At 44.2% G+C, this 19743-nt stretch overlaps 1 protein-coding gene across 4 annotated transcripts in view; it reads right to left on the bottom strand.

Moving 5' to 3' along the window:
* The window catches only part of WDSUB1 (WD repeat, sterile alpha motif and U-box domain containing 1), a 394309-nt gene that overhangs the window by 88886 nt on the left and 285680 nt on the right, over positions 1 to 19743 (bottom strand). For all 4 annotated transcript variants that reach the window (XM_086956660.1, XM_086956658.1, XM_086956659.1 and 1 more), the window contains one exon: positions 8738 to 8771. In XM_086956660.1, the coding sequence (XP_086812786.1) occupies positions 8738 to 8771 (34 nt within the window). The remainder of the gene's footprint in view (positions 1 to 8737; positions 8772 to 19743) is intronic.

Below are 19743 nucleotides of genomic sequence, written 5' to 3'. Positions count from 1 at the left end.
AACTCTAAAACTCATGAAAAGTTTGCCATTTGTTTAATTGACTCCTGGGGGCGGGTGGAGCCTAATTCTTATGAACATGGGAGCACAGTCTACACCCGGAGCCTCTGGGATTTATTTTAGTCTATTCCCTGCAGAGGGTGAAATTCTAAACTGGTGAACATTCATTCACTCAGTGAAAAAAATTAACTAATAATAGTCCTATATAGAAATTGGAATATGGGGTAAAGGTACAATCAGATTGCTGGCTGGGAGTTCGTAGGTCGCCTAGAAGTGACTGTCCCAGTTGGACAATTGGGGATGTTGTGCAGGTCCTGACACATGTAGATAGGCCGACTGTTGGCCAATGTATGCCCGTAGGTGGGTGGGGTGGGACTTTATTATTTCTGTTTTAGATGCTCAGTTAAGGGTTTTGTCGAATGGCAGTCTGAAAAACTATCGAACTACTTGAGATGGGGGAGGGATATGACGATTGGATGCCACAGAAAATGGGGGATAGCTATAGGTTCCTAACATGGAACGGCAGGGGACTGGGTTCCTATAAGAAACGTTACAGGGTGCTCGCTTTCCCAAAAAGACATAAGATTAGTATAGCGTACCTACAGGAAACACACTTGGATGACGTAAGGGCGGCCAGGCTGGCAAAAAGGTGGCAGGCCAGGTATATCATTTCTCATACTGTAACTGTGCCAGAGGCACCCTGGTATGGGTGGCACCAGGCTGCCGTTATTATTGACATGGAAGAAGATGTGGATTGGGGCTATGTGTTTTTACAAGGTTGACGGTCAGGCAATCACACGCCTCAACACTTATGCCCCTAAAATCGACGACCCAACCTATTTTTTTGTCCATGCAAGATTTGGCAAGGCACACAGCATTGGCTGGGAGACTTTTATTGTGACCTGGACGGAGACCTAGGGAGGGCATCACCCAGAGCGAACGCAAAGCCCTCATGACCTCTGCCTTTAAGGAAGTCATGCATAACTTGGGATTAACAGATGTATGGAGTGGGAGAAACCCAACACAAAGAGCTTAAACATGTCACTGCATAATACCTTCAGTAGGTTAGATAGATACTAAGGGCTGGACACAGGCAACCTGAAGATATGGACGTAACACATGTGGGACACTTTCTATCTGACCACTTCTCTATTTGTTGTGAAATACAAGGGGGCGCCCGCCACCCAGGGGGCCAGTATAGGAGAATTCCCAAGAGTTACTGACTGCTCCAGAAGGCAGGGAGAATTTGGCGCAATCCATGACTGATTATTTGACCATTAATTTGGTCGCCACAGCGCGTAGGGCCACAACGTGGGAGGCCCTAAAGTCTGTAATACAGGGTGCATGTGGCGTGCATCGACAATTGCAGTCAGAGCTGCGCAGGGAGGCAACAAGTCTGGCTACCACACAGGTTAGGGACTTGCCACACCCGGAATGGCAATCAGAGGAGCAGGGAGTGCGCAGCCATATAGAAGACATCTTGGATTGGTTAGATAAGTATACACTTAAACAGTACAGACAGCATTTACATAGGCAGGGAGATGAATAGGGGCACCTCCTAGCATGGATATTGCATAGGGAACATCCTCCCCTATCCATGAAATGTACTCACACCAGAGGGCAGGGCAGGGCTGTGGCTACGAAAGAGGGCATAGTGGTAATATTTAGGAGGCACTTGCAGGCAGTGTATACAGCAGAGCCCAACATCCCCCCGGCAAGGTAAACCCCTTCCTGGAGAGCTTAGCTATGCCACAGCTTCCTGAAGGAACTAATGAGGAGCTGGAAACCCCATTGGCGCTTGAGCAGCATTGAGTATGCTTCCCCATTCAAATGTTCCGAGAGAGGGTGGTTTTCCAGTCGCATTTTATCAGGCTCACACAGCAGAGACCACTAAATGCATACTGGATGTTTTATGTTGAGGCGTGCAACACTGGGGTACTCGCACAAACTATGCAAGAGAGGGAGAGCTGAATGTTCCTGAAACCAGGGGGAGACTAAATGACCCCAGCGGCTTATAGACCTATCACGATGATTAATTCAGACGTGAACATTTTGCACAATTTACTGGCAAATCAGCTAGCCCCTCACAAGACAGCATTGGTTCCCGAGGACCAGTGCTGTTTTATCCAAAGCTGATACATTGGCATGAACTTGAGAAGATTTGAGCATGTGCTGCAGGAGATACAGGGTCATGATGGTGAGATGGCACTGGTCTCCATCGACCTAGAGAAAGCGGTCTATACCGCTGACTGGGTGTCCGCTCTCCCCACTCAAGTTCACCCTAGCTATAAAGCCACTTGTAACCGTATTATCTCATTGTACGCAGATAGTGCTTTATTTTATGTCCATTCACCCCCTATTGCAATGACAGTGCTCCAGCATTTTCTGGAGTAATTTGGAGATGTAATGGGACTCCGAATTAACCAGACCAAATCTCTGATGTTCCCTTTGGCCTCCCAAAATGGAACTCCGGTTGAACATCTCCCCACCCTGGGATTGCACTAGGAACTGGTATCTTTTAGCTATATGAGAATCCAGGTAGCCCACACTAGAGCACAACAGTTGCAGCTTAATATTGGTAGAGTGCTTGACTCTCTCAAAAACCTGGTGACCTTCTGGAATACACTCTCCCTGTCCCTGATGGTCAGATTAGCCATCTCTAAAATGGTACTCATGGCCAGATGTCTGTACCTACTCCAGAACACTTTGTGCCTACTCCCAGCACAAGTGTTTCAACAGCTGGACTCGCTTCTTATCTCACTCTTATGGGCAGGTGGGCATTGCAGAGTAACATTGGCTACAATAACAAAGCCATATGCAGCGGGTGAACTGCAGGTCCCACGTTTAGATCTATATTATTATGCCGCCCAATTGCAACAGGCCGCATGATGGCTGGACACAGACCCTAGTTAGGAGTCACAGTTCTTGGCAGGAATGGTGGACGTCGTTTCTCTTCCTGAACTACTGATGGAGGGCGCGGGTACACCAAGAGACACTCCATATATTGTGCGATAGACAGCCAGGGTGTGGTAACATTTTTTAGTTGCAGTACTTAAGCGTGCACCGTTCCACAGGGAACTTCCAATTTGAATATTAAAACCAGTCAGGCAGATGGCGATCAATATGTCCTCCAGACATGGAAAGAGGGGGGGATTCGAACTATGGGGCGACCTGTATCTAGACGAGTCCTTCATTTTTTTTATTTTAAAATGCCTGTGTAGACTTTGGACTAGGCCAGGGGCAATTCTTTCAACATCGGGCCTAGCAGAAACAACTAAACACACCTGGCCATGTTATCCGGCAGACCGCAATCTACTCATACCGTTGAGATTCTGCTGGCCTATGGTTCGGGCAGACACCTGATTACACACCTTTACAGAGCTATTGGGTCGGATATGGTGGAAGCCCCACAATGGGCTCGTGTGGTGAGGAATTCAGACCTTGACACCCAAATGAGAGATGCAGATTGGCAACAGGTATGTGGACTAACGCAAACAGTCTCTAGTAATGACCACTTGTGGCTGATACACTACAATTATTTACAAAGAATCTACTTAATGTCTAAAGTTATCCATCGTATGGATGAGTCTCGACTGGATACATTTTCTGGCTGTAATACTAGGGGGTGGACTTTCTACACTTAGCCTGGTCCTGTGATGAAGTGTACAGCTTATACCAACTAGTAGTGGATGAGATGGTATGTGCCCCTCGACTACCCATAGTCCTGATGCCCACATGGATATCTCAGCGAGCCCAGACAGCACTCTGGCATAGAGATGTGACTGAGCGGGCCGCTTCTTGGAGGACAGGAAAACAGAACTGTACGCATGAGAAAACTGAATGCTTTTTGATTGGCCCTCTCCTGTATAGACTGTATTGTCATACTATGTCTATGCATGTAATGACCGCCTTGTTATTTGTTGATAAGATGATTTTATTAGCAATAACTGTTCACTGATTCAAGTCAACGCAAGTAAGGACTTTTATGGCATAGCATAGTCGCTATTGACTACTCTATTATCTTGTTTGGGGTTTTCGGTTAAGGTTGAGATTATCAACCAAGCTTTCATTTTGTTTGAAAGTATCTGCCCACAAAGTACATCAAATAAGTTTGTGCATATCATGTTACTTTTTCTTGCAAATTTAATTTGTAAGAAAAGACATGTGAACCACTGTTCAAAAAAAGGTTGGCATCGGACAATAGATGAAGTAGTCAGTTATTTTTTTCACCTTAGGCCCTGACAAGATAGCAATTGGAGTTGCTTTATATTTAGGGCCGGTGAAAAGAAAAAAAATCGTACAGATTTAAGTTACCAGTGCAACATATAAATTGTTGCTAATGAATTATGTATTTCTTTGTATATTGCTGATGCTTCCATTTTATTTTGAAACTGACTGATTGGTTGTTTTACAATTGTTTCTCTGAGTTCTCTGTGTTATCTTTTAATGTGAAGTGTTTTAAATGTTCTTACTTTTGTCCTAATAAACCAATAATTATCAGTCTTTGTACGTAGGGGATGCCCCAAGAAATGGACGCGGGTGTGGGGCAAGTGGGATGCTTTCCTAAGCCATATTTGTGAGCCCCCACTAGAGGAATCATTGTCAGATGTCAGTAACTGAAAGACCAAAGTGAGGGTAATATGTAGTGCATGTGACCCTGTACAGAAATATAGACAGAGGCGTACGAAGCAAACCTGGTCGAATGAGATGACAGATGAACAACTCATGTATAAACATTTGATACACCATGTATGCTTCCTGACCTAATGATGCACTGTACCGTTTATTGCAAAAACAACAATTGATGGACAGAATGCAGAACAATGTCATACATTCACCCCAGTACAGATATCTGGGCCTAAATCCATCGTTTTTTTGCACTCCACACCACCCCAGTTCAGACATGGCCATATGCAAATCAGCCTTGACCCTGTGCCTCATGGGAACAGTCCAGCCCGAACTACCAAGCCATGTCTTTCCTGGACCGGAATCAAGCATCCTAGGACCGGTTTCTGGCTATCAGCTGTCTTCAGCCAGGATAGCTTGACTCCAGTGGTGTGGAGAGCATGGGACTCACGTCTGAGCATACCCATCCCACTCGGGGTGACAAATGCAAAAAGAACAATTGCTGGACAGAATGCAGAACAATGCCATACATTCACCCCCGTACAGAGATCTGGGCCTAAATCCATCGTTTTTTTGCACTCCACACCACTCCAGTTCAGACATGGCCATATGCAAATCAGCCTTGACCCTATGTCTCATGGGAACAGTCCAGCCCGAACTGCCAAGCCATGTCTTTCCTGGACCGGAATCAAGCATCCTAGGACCGGTTTCTGGCTATCAGCAGACTTCAGCCAGGATAGCTTGACTCCAGTGGTATGGAGAGCATGGGACTCACGTCTGAGCATACCCATCCCACTCGGGGTGACAAATGCAAAAACAATTATTGATGGACAGAATACAGAACAATGTCATACATTCACCCCAGTACAGAGATCTGGGCCTAAATCCATCATTTTTTTGCACTCCACGCCACCCCAGTTCAGACATGGCCATATGCAAATCAGCCTTGACCCTGTGCCTCATGGGAACAGTCCAGCCCGAACTGCCAAGCCATGTCTTTCCTGGACCGGAATCAAGCATCCTAGGACCGGTTTCTGGCTATCAGCCTTCTTCAGCCAGGATAGCTTGACTCCAGTGGTGTGGAGAGCATGGGACTCACGTCTGAGCATACCCATCCCACTCGGGGTGACAAATGCAAAATCAACAAATGATGGACAGAATGCAGAACAATGTCATACATTCACCGCTAATTGTTCATAGTAAAATGTCAATAAAAATGTTTTTTAAAAAAAGATAATAAATACAAGAATGCACTCCGCACAAATTATCTCCCTTCAGAAACCAGTCTGGTGTAGCATCTTGAATTTCTTGAAGGGTAGGTATGATGTGATGTTGTAGATGTGTGAAATAGTATGAAACATTCAAATTGTATTTTTCATTGCAAAATATAAAAAGTATAACATTGTCCCTTCAAACAATTCTATTACCCCCGAAGGAAAAAACGCTGCACCTCATAAGTTAGAAGGAAAAAACTGAAAAGAGGGTTATCTCACAGCCATCTTTTCATGATAAACAACTGCCAGTCTGCGCAAAAAGAGTTGCCTAGCACTGAACTGCATATACAGTTAGGAGACTGAACTTTCTCTTGCCATCAAGAAGTATCACCGATATTGCGCTCAGGAATCTTGCTGTGGTCAGCATTTGACCTTAAGTAAGATCATATTCACAGACAAGGAGAAGAGAACTTGTCCTCCAACAGAAGGTCAAAATCTATGTGCTGTGCACCCTACTTCAAGTTTGAGGGATACATCCAGGCTAGCCTCTGGAGACTCCAAAGGCCAATAGCATCCTTGACTTAATGAGTTACTTTCTCACTAGAAGCTGATGCAGCACAGTTGATTGCTCTCGTCTGGCATGGTTATGTATTTCTGTCTCTATTAGTTGGCTAAAGAGATCAGTGAATCTGTCCGTTTCATCCCATAACTTGTGGTATATGGTCTTTACAGAAATTGTAATGGCCTGGTTAAGAGCAAGCCTTTTCAACTGATAACCTTGTTACCCCAGGTTGCCAGGCACTGGTGTCCTGTAAAGTAGTTCAGACCAGGCATGGCTGTACCTGTTGCACTGATCCTCACGCACGTATCCAAACAACAAACCACTGAAAATCTCCCAAAGACTTGTATCACCCTTCCACTAGAGATGTTCTACGGTACTAAAGAAGAAAAAGAACAAAAAGGCAATACCAACGTAAAGTGCAACTTTCTTTTAGTATCAGTAAAACTTCCAAGCACTCAAGTGCAGAGCCCATTCTGGATGGGTCACAGGAAAAGATGAATTCACCTTATGGGTAGAGAAATCTCTCTTAGAAAGCTGGCTCAATATAATCGATCGAACCAGCTAGAACTAGTGACTTGATAATTATGCTAGCCACAGCACCTAGTCTTCAACTGAATACCTCTTGGCCCACATGCATCATTGTAACATTTTGCGATTTCTTACTTGCGAAAATTAAGGAATCGCAATTAAGAAATGGCAAAATGCTATGCATTACAAAAAAAAAAATCGCAATCTTTTTTGCGATTCGGTATTTTTCCTTAATTGCGATTCACAATTAGCGAATCGCAATTAAGGAAAACCCTTCCCATTGATTCCTATGGGCCAAAAGGCCCTTAGGAATGAATGGGAAGGCATTCACATTTTGCGAATTTCAAATTGCGATTCTCAAAACGTGAATGCACTTTCAAGGGTGCAGGGGGGGGGTCCAAAGAACCCCTCCATGCACCCCTGAAATTTAACTTTAAGTGCAATTTACACACACACATGAACCAAGGACATGTGTGTGTGTAAATTAAAACTTTAAAATATGCAACTAGTGCATGTTTGAAAGTTTTCGGTAAATTAGCATGAAGTTCAACTTCATGCTAATTTACCCCTTCCAAAGTACGAATTCGCAATTTAAAAATAATCATGCATTGCATTTAAGAAATCTGAAATTGCGATTTCTTAAATGCAATTGCTATTTTAGAAATCCCAACATGGTTGCAATTCCTAAAATTGCGAAATGCATGATGCATTCCAAATTAGTCAATTGCATTCGCAAACGGCCGAAAATTGCGATTCGCACCGTTTGCGAATGCAATTGACTTTGATGCATGTGGGCCCTTGTTCTTTGCCTCCTGGGAAACTAACTACATAGAACATGGGGCACCCTGTGTTCCAAGGAACATTGGTAATTAGGCCATATGTAAAGCACGGTTCGGTAAGGAATCATTCTAATTAAAATAGTACATTTGAGATTCCTTGCAACATTGAATGTTAAAGTTAGCAGGGAGGGTAAGGGCAGTAGCCCCTGCAGAAACATATAAAGGATTCTGAATGATTCCTTACGGAACAGTGTTTTACATATCTACTAGGAAATACGGACAGACTTCGAGGTGAACAGGGTCTATATCCAATATCGCCAGAGAAAAGGGCCTGCTAATTCCTCATGCATGAAGAGTACGTAACAGCATGTGTGAAGTGGAGTTTGCCAGTATCAACAAGGAATATGTTCCACGTCTTCCCAGGACACTAGAAAGTGTGCACCTAAAAGAGGGAAGGCATGTGTTATTTAACCCATAGGGAGAAGCTCCAGGGAGAACTTAAGGATAATGCCTAGTGTGTGTTGGCCAGTGAATGCACCAATAATCCAACAGTGGCTTATAGGGAGAACCCAACAAATCTTGTAACATTCCGCATATAAACAACAGTTACATTTATGTTTCTTTTAAATGTCTTTTCATCTATTAACACTTGAAACATTTATAAAAATATGAAAATCAAATCCACATAACTTAGAAAAAAAATAAGGACTCCTTTACGAAGGAAAATAGCTTAGTTGTAATATGCTTGCCTGTAAAAGCTTCTGGAATATTACTGTGAACTACCAGCGTATTGAGTCTTCAAGTCAGCACACACAAATAATATTCATTTTTAAAGAAGCAGGTATAGTGTAAAGCAATAAGCAAATAAGCATAATGTCAATAAAAATGTAGGGATACATTATAAAATATCTTTACAGTAAGTCACACACTCATATATACATACACACACACACACACATACCCACACACACACACACACACACACACACACACACACACTGACACATATATGTGTTTTGCAAAATACTTACTGCTTCATATAGTATAACACTTTTATCCACCGACCTTTAAATAAAAAAAGAAAGGAGAAATACATTAGAAAACATATTCAAAGGTATATAACATATTAATCAGAGCTGAATTTTCTTTACATTTAACTCATGAATGTTTATACATCGTTCTTTAAATGGCCACTGACACTTATCGACATGGAATCGGGGACAAAAGCCTTGAAGAAAATACACATTCATCACAGTACCTCATGGATAAGAAGTGCCAAACTGGCACTAGATTTTTAACTTTGCAAAGTATTCGTTTAAAATATTGCATGCAAGGGAGTCATTATGTATTTGTGGTAATTTTCTAAGAGTAGTCTGCTCTCTTGTTCATTAATCAGCCTGACTCCTTCCTCTGGTTACTAAACACGTGGTAGCTTGCTCTATTCTTTACATGATTATTTTTTGGTGGCCCATCAATTGTACATTGAATCAATAAATTGTACTTATATAGAGCTTACTACTCCTGGTGAGGCATTGAGGCACTCTGAGGCGAATAGCACACTACTATGGAGCCGAAGATCAGAGGTTACTAGTTCATAGATTAGAAAAACCTTATTTTTTATTTGTACATTCGTTGTGCTAGGTTTGTGCTCTTGATTTTCTGTGTGCTTATTAGAATTTAGAGTAGGGACAGAATGATGGGAGTGGATTTTGATGGGGAAGTAGTAAATTGCTATTTGTAAGTAGAGGTTGTGTGTGCACGTGTAAATTGGGTTACATCGGTAACAAGCATTGGTATAGCCAATAGGTTTCGCCTTTGGGACCTTATAAGTGTTTAGCCATGCAACACTTGATGTTGTTGCACCAAGGATATTGTGCTAGATAACTAAACACTTATCAGGTCCCAAAGGCGAGACCTATTGCCTATTCCAATGCTTGTTTAGCATATTGTTACCCTCTTTTTTGGCAAGAATGGCTGTACATAAAATCAGGCCAACGCTACAAAAAAGATCTCTGGACTAGAACCCAACACACATTATAACTTACCGCACTGGAGACAGTGACCTCTCTCACTCTCTTTCCAAGTCATGAACATCACAACTATGTTCCCATAATAGGTTCACAAGTGTGATTTTAATTTGCACATGATTGTGATTTTATCATATTTTTATGGCTCTATGAATACAGCTGAGAATTAAAGACAATTTCGGTTTGAAGTGTACCTAATTGACGAAGCACCTGATGCAAAGCTCTCAAGTTTTTCTGATAAATGTGCAAATACATTGCCCAGCCTAGGTTTTTTCCTCTGTATCTGGGACCTGTAGACTGGATTTTATAATGTACTCAATGGGACTTCAAATTCCAGATTGCAAACACAAAATCAGGACTGGTGACCCACTCACAAGGACCTGGGAAACTTGAGGGCTGTTAGGCCCCCATTTTGGGTGGGTCGATAATTCCAATATGTGCAATGACACCAGTCAGCACTCGTATTGGAATTGAGTTTGGGTGGGTCGATAATTCCAATTTGTGCAATAACACCAGACAGCACTCCTACTGGAATTGAGTTTGGGTTCAAGTTCAAGTTCAAAATTTGTATAGCGCACTACTCACCCAGAGGGTCTCAAGGCGCTTGAGGGAGGGGGGGTACTTTACTTATCGAATATCCAAGTTTTTAGTTGCTTTCTGAAAAAGAGGTGGTTCTGTGTAAGGCAGAGGTGGGTGGGGACAGAATTCCAGGTTTTGGCCGCTAAGTAGGAGAAGGATCTTCCCCCCATGGTGGATCTATGGATGTGCGGAATTGCGGCGAGGGCTTGATTGGACGATCGTAGTTGGCGGGTGGGGATGTAAAAGGACAGGCGCGTGTTGAGGCATTCGGGTCCTAGATCGTAGAGGGCTTTGTGTGCATGGGTGAGGAGACGGAACGTTATTCTCTTGTTGACGAGGAGCCAGTGAAGGTCTTTCAGGTGACCGGAAATGTGAGCTTGGCGGGGGATGTCTAGTATGAGTCTGGCTGAGGCGTTTTGGATGCGTTGGAGTTTTTTCTGTAGTTTAGCTGTGGTTCCGGCGTAAAGGGTGTTTCCGTAATCCAGTCGGCTTGTGACCAGTGCGTGGGTGACCGTCTTTCTTGTTTCGGTGGGGATCCAACGGAAGATTTTTTTGAGTATGCGTAGGATGTTGAAGCATGATGATGAGACGGCTTTGACTTGTCTGGTCATCGAGAGGGAGGAGTCCAGGATGAAGCCCAGGTTAAGTGCGTGGTCCGTGGGTATGGGTGCGGTTCTCAGGGCCGGTGGCCACCATGAGTCATCCCAAGCAGAGGGGGATGAACCTAAGATGAGGACTTCAGTTTTGTCCGAGTTCAGTTTTAAACGGCTGTTCTTCATCCACTCGGCTACTTCTTTCATTCCTTCGTGTAAGTTGGTTTTGGCGGTGTTTGGGTCTTTGGTGAGGGAGAAGATCAGCTGGGTGTTGTCTGCATAGGAGAAGATGTTGTGGTTGTGTTGGCGCGCGATGGATGAAAGGGGACTCATGTATACGTTGAAGAGGGTGGGACTGAGTGATGATCCCTGTGGTACGCCGCGGATGACTTCGGTGGCCTCTGATCTAAAAGGGGGGAGGCGGACTCTCTGGGTTCTTCCGGTGAGGAACGAGATAATCCAGTCCAATGCTTTTCCTTGTATTCCGATGTTGCTGAGGCGTTGTATAAGGGTGCTATGACAGACTGTGTTGAAGGCTGCGGAGAGGTGAAGTAGGATGAGGGCAACTGTTTCTCCGTTGTCCAGTAGTGTTCGAATGTCGTCTGTTGCTGCGATGAGGGCGGTTTCGGTGCTGTGTTTGGCTCGGAAGCCGGACTGTGAGGGGTCGAGGGATTTGTTGGATTCGAGGAAGGCGGCGAGCTGACTGTTGACGGCTTTCTCAATGACTTTGGCAGGGAATGGGAGGAGCGAGATGGGGCGGTAGTTCTTAAGTTCAGTGGGGTCTGCTGTGGGTTTCTTCAGAAGGGCGCTGAGTTCGGCATGTTTCCAGCTTTCCGGGAAGGTAGCGGAGTTGAGGAAGCAGTTGATGACGTCTCGGAGATGGGGTGCGATAATGGGAGTCTGCTTTGTTGAAAATGTGGTGGGGACATGGGTCGGTTGGCGATCCTGAGTCGATGGAGTTCATCAGGCAGATGGTGTCTTCAGTGGTGATTGGGTTCCAGGCGCAAAGGTTGTTAGAGGGGGGTTTTGGTTCGGAGGTGGGTGGAGTGGACTGGTCTCCGGACTGGTTTTCAAAGCGGTTATGTATGTCGGCGATTTTGTTGTGGAAGAATGAGGCTAGGGAGTCGCAGAGGTCTTGGAGGGAGTGATGTCGTTGGTGCTGGCAGTGGGGTTGGTAAATTCTTTGACGATGTTGAATAGTTCCTTGCTGTTGTGGGCGTTGTTGTCAAGTCAATCCTTGAATGCTGATTTCTTGGTGGATTGGATCAGTTGGTGGTGTTTGCGGGTGGCGTTCTTGAAGATGGCCAGGTTGTCAGTGGTTCGGTTTTTTCTCCAGGCTTTCTCGAGGGTGCGACAGAACTTCTTGGATTTCTTAAGGTCATCGCTGAACCAGGGGCCTTTTTTTGCTACTTTATTCGATTTGATAGTTTTTCAAGGGTGCTAGTTCGTCGGCGCTGTGGGTGATCCATTGTGTGAGGTTGGTGGCTGCTTGTTTTCGGTCCGTTGATTTGGCAGGAGGGTTTTGGTGAAGCGATGTGAAGAGCTGGTCGGTGGAAATTTTGTTCCAGTTTCTTCGGGGAATTGGTTGTGGGAGTTTGTGGGTCGTGGTCTTTTTGTAGTTGAAGTGAACGCAGCTGTGGTCCGTCCAATGGAGAGCTGTGGTGTGGTCGAAGGAGATGTGCTTGCTGGAGGTGAAGATTGGGTCGAGCGTGTGCCCGGCATAGTGGGTGGGGGTATCAACAAGTTGTTCGAGTCCGAGGTTGGCCAGGTTGGCCAGAAGGGTGGTGGTGTTGCTGTCGTTTTTCTTTTCCAGGTGGAGTTGAGGTCTCCCAGTAGAATGTAGTCCTCGGAGGGGAGGGCGTGTGGGCTGATGAAGTCAGTGATGTCTTCGCTGAATTGTGTGCGGGGTCCTGGTGGCCTGTAGATGAGGGTGCCTCTGAGTGTGGTCTTGGGGTCGGTGTGGATCTGGAAGTGAAGGTGTTCGGCGGTAGCGAGGTTATCGTCGGAACTGGTCGTGATGCGGATGGTGTTCTTATGGACGATGGCGATGCCTCCTCCTGTTTGGTTGGTGCGGTCCTTTCGGATGATCTTGTAGCCGTCCAGGATGGCTATGGCGATGTCGGGAGCTGATGAGGCGTTCATCCAGGTTTCTGTAAGGAAGGCGACGTCTAGCGATGTAGTGTAGAGTAGGTTCCAGAGGTCAATGGCGTGTCTGTGGACCGAGCGGGTGTTGAGCAGGATGCATTTCAGGTGGTTAGTGTCGGAGCTCTGTTTGGAGTTTGTGGATTTGGTGTGGGTCCTGATGCTGTCGAACTTACAGGAGTGGCAGGTGAAAGGTCCATGGGTGTGTCCTGGGGCGGCTTGGTAGCAGTTAGGTGGTCGTCCGGGGTTAAGGGCTGAGAGGGTTGTGGCGTCGTACGTAATGCGGGAGGAGTGAATTTTGCGGGGGCCAGGGAGTCTGGCGCTGGGCGCGGTCCAGGCATGGACGGGCGTAGACGGGCTTACCTTTGGCGCACCTTCGGCGCGCATGGGGCGCGATCACTGCGCGTGAACGCTGCGCGCAAAGGCATCTGTCATAAGTGGATAGTGGAGGAGGGCGGGGCGAGGGAGGAGCAGCTGGGAGGCGGGAGCGGGGTGGAGAGACGGGCTATGATGCACAACAACAACAAAATGGCAGCAAAAAAGAAAGCGAAACAGGGCGAGACTGGGGCACAATCTGTGGTGACTCCTAGGTATGAGCAGAGGCACAATCGGGCACAAGTAACTTTAAAATCAATGCGAGCAGTGCAATGCGAGCAGTATAATGTAGGTTCCCACTACCAGGCAGTACAAATGACAATATGACAATACAGGCAATGGCAGCAATGCAGAGGCACTATAGTGCTAGGAAATCACAAACAGTGACACTGAAATGGCGCAAATGATAATGGCAGCAGAGCGAGCGAAGCGCAGACCAACTATCAGCAGCGGTGATCAAAATCAGCTTGAAAGTGCTACGATACCAAAAGCCTTGGGAGCGTGGGGAGCGACCTTGGGAGCGTGGGGAGCGACCTTGGGAACGTGGGGAGCGACCAATTTGTGCAATGACACCAGTCAGCACTCCTACTGGAATTGAGTTTTGTGATAAATATCGGCAGGCAAAACCTGTTGATATTTATCTGATGAAAAATGTCTGGTATTTACTGGAATATGCGGATTTTGGTGCATTAAAAACCCAAATCTGCATGTTATTCCTCTAAAAACTCACGGTAACTGAAAATGATCACATCCAATAAATACCGAACACCTTGGTATCAGATTTCATCAGTTACAATAATTATTGAATCCCAAAAAAATACCGACTTGAAATGAGGGCCTCTGTATCAAAGTATAGCTGTCATAATAATCTGGTTATAACATTGATCTGAACTATCAAAAATCCAACAAATCCTAGAGGGATTGGTTACAAGTGTACCATTAAATTGCGATTCTTTGCACAGATATGCTTTCTCCATGTTTATTTCATCATCATAAAAGTACCAATAAAAAGTTTTTTTTTTAATTAATTGCGATCCTTTGGTCAAGGATTGCAATTATAAGCATTGTTTAACAATCCCAGTAATTACTAGATGCAATAAAGTGAGCACATAAGTATACCTGCTAGAATTTAACAAGGGGAAAATGCCCCGTGTTTATTGGGACATGCAGATTTTGGTGATGCGAGCACCCAAATCCACCTTTAATTCCCCACAAACTAGCTATTGCTATAATTATCGCATCTGTTACATTTGAACGTCTGGAGTCTAATGTTTTAATGTGGTAAGTATTACATCCTACAAGGCTTCTTCATATTCAGACTGAGAGATGCAACTAGATTTCTGATGCCTTCGATACAAGTAGCCCATTTTTTTCTGACCGCTGCGCAAACAGCGGTAGGCACATGAATTGGAATGACAAGTTTTGCGGTAATTACCACATACCCCGCAATTTTTCCCAGGTGAATTTACTACAGGAAAATGTCTTGTAAAAACAAAATAGGGTCCCAAACTTGTTGATGGTCCTCTTTGTGCTTGTGAGTTGATTTGTAACACCCTCATCTCCGTGTTATTACGGGGAGATTACGACTATTGGGGGTCAGGCGCATTTAGCACGTTTTTTGTTGGGTCACGTGTGAGAGAGGCGTGGCTATCTGTCAGCTGCTGAGCTGCACCACAGGAGAAGGAGGGAAAACAAAGGAGCTGGCAGAGAGTAGTGGGGTAAGTGTTGGAGGGTACATCAGAGGAGGGGGATTTTGGATGGTGTGGGGGATCGGATGGCTGAACGGGGCTTGCGAGGCAGAAGAGGGATATGCAGATGAGGGTCTTAAGGGGATCGTGGGGCAGAGTTAAAATGAGGTCGACGGTGGGGTGTGGATGCTGAGCCAAGAATGTTGATGTGCTATTGTGTTTACTAGGCGATGGTGTGCCATGGGGAATTTGATAAGTCTTAGTGGGACGTGGGTCTGGTGGGATGTGGACGACTTGAGTAAGTCACTGCGGGTCTCTGAGCACAGAGCTGTAGGGATCTGAGTTCTAGCGGAAAATCCAGTTATCCTCCCTCTCACTACAAAGTATACTGAATTCAGCTATTGGCATATGGGTATTTGCAGGTTAAATAATGTGTTACAGAAAGTTATTACATATTTAACGCGGTTTTTGGTGCTTAACAGTTTTTTTTAGTTTAAGTTGAGTTTGTAGCCAAGCTGTTGAGTTCTGCATATTTCCACGGGCAGCATACAGTTAATTGTTTAAAGGCTGCAAATGAAGCATCTGGATCCTTTAAAAAACAAGAAATGCTTGCGGGAAGCCTTGCGACAGCTCCTGGGGTCGAGCGGTGGCTGCGCGTGCCTTGGTTGATTACTCAGCACTGCCGCCGGGCACTTGAGCCTGTCTGGGAAAGTGAAAGCACGCCTCCTTGCACGCGTAGGGACACAAAAATATGCGTGCGTGTGCACAAAGATGGAGTTGGGCTGTCCACATGCACGTGCATTTTTTTGTCCCAAAGCATGCATATATAGCTTTGTGGATTGCGAGAGCAGCCATCTTTGTCCATTTGGATGCGCGTGCATTCAGCTTTGGCTGAATCAATTCTAAATGGTCCTCTCCATGGCGAGAGTAGCGCATGCACTGCTTTCGCCAGGCGAGACCTAAAAAAAGGAGGGGAAAGTTTGAGAAGGATGTTTTTGTAGTTGATAGTCAGAAAGGTTTGGGATCAGTCAAATGAGGGATGGGCCAAAGGTTGAAAGGAGGATTAAAAAAAGGCTTGCGCCAGCTCCTGGAGTCGAGCGGTGGCTGCGCGCGCCATGGTTTATTCCTCAGCACTGCCGCCAGGCCCTTCAGCCTGTCTGGGAAAGTGAAAGCACGCAGCCTTGCAAACATAGGGATAAAAATATACGCACGCATGTGTACAAAGATGGCGTTCGGCTGTCTACATGCGCGTGCATTTTTTTGTCCCTAAGCGTGCATGTTTAGCTTTGCGGATGGCGAGAGCAGCCATCTTTGTCCATTTGGACGGGCGTGCATTCAGCTTTGGCTGAATCGATTCCAAAAGGTCCTCTCCATGGCGAGAGCAGCGCATGCGCTGCTTTCGCCAGGCGAGACCTAAAAAAAGGAGGGGAAAGTTTGAGAAGGATGTTTTGGCAGTTGATAGTCAGAAAGGTTTGGGATCAGTCAAATGAGGGAAGGGCCAAAGGTTGGAAGGAGGATTAAAAAAAAATAGTTAAAATGAACTTAGACATACACATATGCACAAGACCCATACCCATATGTGTATAGAATATTGAACAAGGTCTGATGTGCATAGTTATCTTGTGATAACGTATGCAAATGTGATGACATTTCTTAGAGCTTTAGTAGTATGCATAAACTCTTGTATATATGCACCAACACGTACACAGAAGCAACAATTATGACGTTATCAGATATGCATTTTTTTATTTAATTATAAGGTTTTATATAGCTCATACTAGATCCCAAAGGATATCAGAGCGCGTTACAGGTGAGGCCAAGAGTGTAATGACAACAACAAATTAGTAAAAGACTGGATCATACAGTAATACATGGGACTATAACAGATTCAACAATGGTATGTACATATTTTAGAGCCTCCTCAATTTGTGTTCTTGCATCCATTTAATGTGTTTTCTTTGGGACAGGTCTTGCTATGACTGGTCTCATTACCTGCCCTTGCCGCCTGGTAATGCAACATCACTGCTTAAGAAATCTGGAAGGGAAACAGCACTCAAAATCCATCCACCTGCTATCCTCCTTTTGCTGGATTAAAAATATATATTTTCTAGCATGGTCACAGCTTTTATCCTAAACTCTTGAAAACCTTCCTGCTGGTTTACAAGTCAGGTAGGAGGTGCAGAATACAGTAGGTCACAGTTCATAAAATACGTAAAGCGGCCTTCGTGAGCTTCATTGGCTCCTCATAAAAGAAGAATGTTTGTTCAAAATTCTTTGCTTTTGCCATAGAGTCTTCTATGATGCTAGAACAAGATACTTTACCAATAAAGTTCTTTGTTATTAGCCGCAGTGGACACTAGTTGTTTTAATTTTTTGATGTCCACTGTACCAGTCGACTATAAAGACCAGAAGAGTGGTTGCTCCTTTTCTCTCTTTGTCCCTAAAATAGGAATTTCTCCCCATTTAGTTTTTATGCTCAGCACAGTTTTATTTTTGTCTCACAAATGCTCAGAACAGTTTTGTTCAGTCAATAATTCTACCTTGTCTTCGCTCTTACAGGCGATTTATTTTTGTCAGCAGTAGGACACACTTAGAAGGAAGCAGTTGCACTCCATAAATAGAAAACATCATCACCTGTGCTAAGTTTTGTATATATAACACAAAAGGAGTGAATTGAACACTTTCAGCAGTCACACCTTTGATTTCCTGACTATTCTTCTCACTGTCTCAGTATCTGATGCTCATTCTGACTTACCCCAAGGGGGAGATTCAGGCAGGCAGATTTCCTGTCTGAAACTGGGGGAATTCGCGTTTCCTGTGAGACTTTAAGGTATTGCCCCAGTCATGTTAACATCGAGTCAGCAAGACCAAAGTGGTGCCATCCCAAAAGGATTATTTAGTTTACCCAGTTCTGAAAGAGCTGGTTAATTATTAATTACATCTGTTCCCCAAGAAATAGAAAAGTGGTAATTCCGAGCCTAAAATACCCCTAACTCAATCCTGACAATCTAGGTAATTTCCAGACAATTTCCTAATTATCAGTGACAGCCAAGGACTTTGAGTATCTTGTCACACAGTAACTTCAATCCTATCTGGAGACATGTGTCTACTGAGACCACTAACAGCTGATTGCCATTCATTTAGCAGTAACAAGTCCTTCCTCTTGTCACAATTAGATAAATTCACAATGTATGTGCGATGAGGAATTGTCACAGCATCAATACTCCAGGATGACCTCGGGGCACAAACACGTAGGTCAGAAAGATCTCTGCACCCTTGTATCCCAGTTGTGGATGACTATGTACTATAAGGTTCCTCAAGAGTCTGCCTCCATTACCCCTGCTCTTCTCAAAGTCTTCAAAAGATTGCAGGCCATTCTTATTTACACCCAGGTTCTATATTAAGCTCTTTTTTGGGGAATGTCGAACTATCAGGGTCAGCTCATCCAAAATACTGCCATGTGGCTGGTGATGGGTATTTATAGGGATAACTGATGAACTCAGTGCATTCATATTGCACTCTAATTTCCATAATGGGTCTCTAGGAGATGACTGACAACCTTTGTCCCACCTCTTCTAAGCCCTTAAGTTATCACCAGTGGAATAGACTATTATTTTTTTTTAATCGGTCTGCGTGGTCCAGAAATCCCTTAATGCACTCATAAAAACAATCTTACAATATCAACCTGCAAGGCTGCTTTGATCTGACAGAGCCTGTTTAATACTGTTGCTGCATTGTGCTTCAAAGGGAAAAGAAATGAGCCTTTTCACTTAGCACCCAGGCATATAAATGACCACAAGCGATCTCTTTCCTTTAAACAAAGTTTTGGTAAACTTTGAAAGCTCATAAAAATAGATCCATATCTGCAATAGTTTCTTCTTGTAGTTTCAGGCATATTGAAATGTTCCACTGTCATGACCGACTGGAGGGAAGAGCTTCAAAAATAGCAAATAGACATACAAATTCTATACTCGTAATGTATTAAATACGTCTCGGCATCACAGTGATAGAGCAGGAAAATATGGCTTAAAATAAGTGTCCTAATTTGAGCAACATATTAACATGAGAATGCTTAAAGATTCAAATAAAAGAAAACGCGCCTTTTCTTAATCGAGCAAAATGATATATTTTTGGGAATAAGCACTTATATCTATCGTATTTTTTTAGTTTTTTGGGTTTTTTTAAACTGTGTTTATTAGAAGATTAAGGATACAATACATAGCAGTGATCATAGGAAACAATATATGCATTTGAGGTAATATTCAGATCAATTACAACTGCAATATATTTGAGAGGATATGAGAGTTTTGTTTTAAACCTCTCAACAAACTAGGCAACAGTCAGTACAGTAGAGATGCAAATCTGGTAAATACAATAGGTATAACAGCATCCTGGTTCATAGTGCCCTCAGAGCAAAGTTCACAGGGCAAGTGCGGCATCTGACAAACATATCACACACAAACAGATGGTGGCGCATGCAAAGGGACAGGACACACAGCAGCAAGGTAGAAACAGTTCCAGATAAACGCAGATGGTGTGCACATCTTGTTAAACATTTGATCAAGCAGGTACTAAAATTTGGTAGTTGAATCCGCAAGCTCAGATCAGCACATGGCCTCTCAGCAGTTATAAC

The sequence above is a fragment of the Lissotriton vulgaris genome, chromosome 2_1 (genome assembly GCF_964263255.1).
Source record: "Lissotriton vulgaris chromosome 2_1, aLisVul1.2, whole genome shotgun sequence".
In the NCBI taxonomy this organism is placed as follows: domain Eukaryota; kingdom Metazoa; phylum Chordata; class Amphibia; order Caudata; family Salamandridae; genus Lissotriton; species Lissotriton vulgaris.
This window is presented reverse-complemented; position numbering and strand designations above follow the sequence as displayed.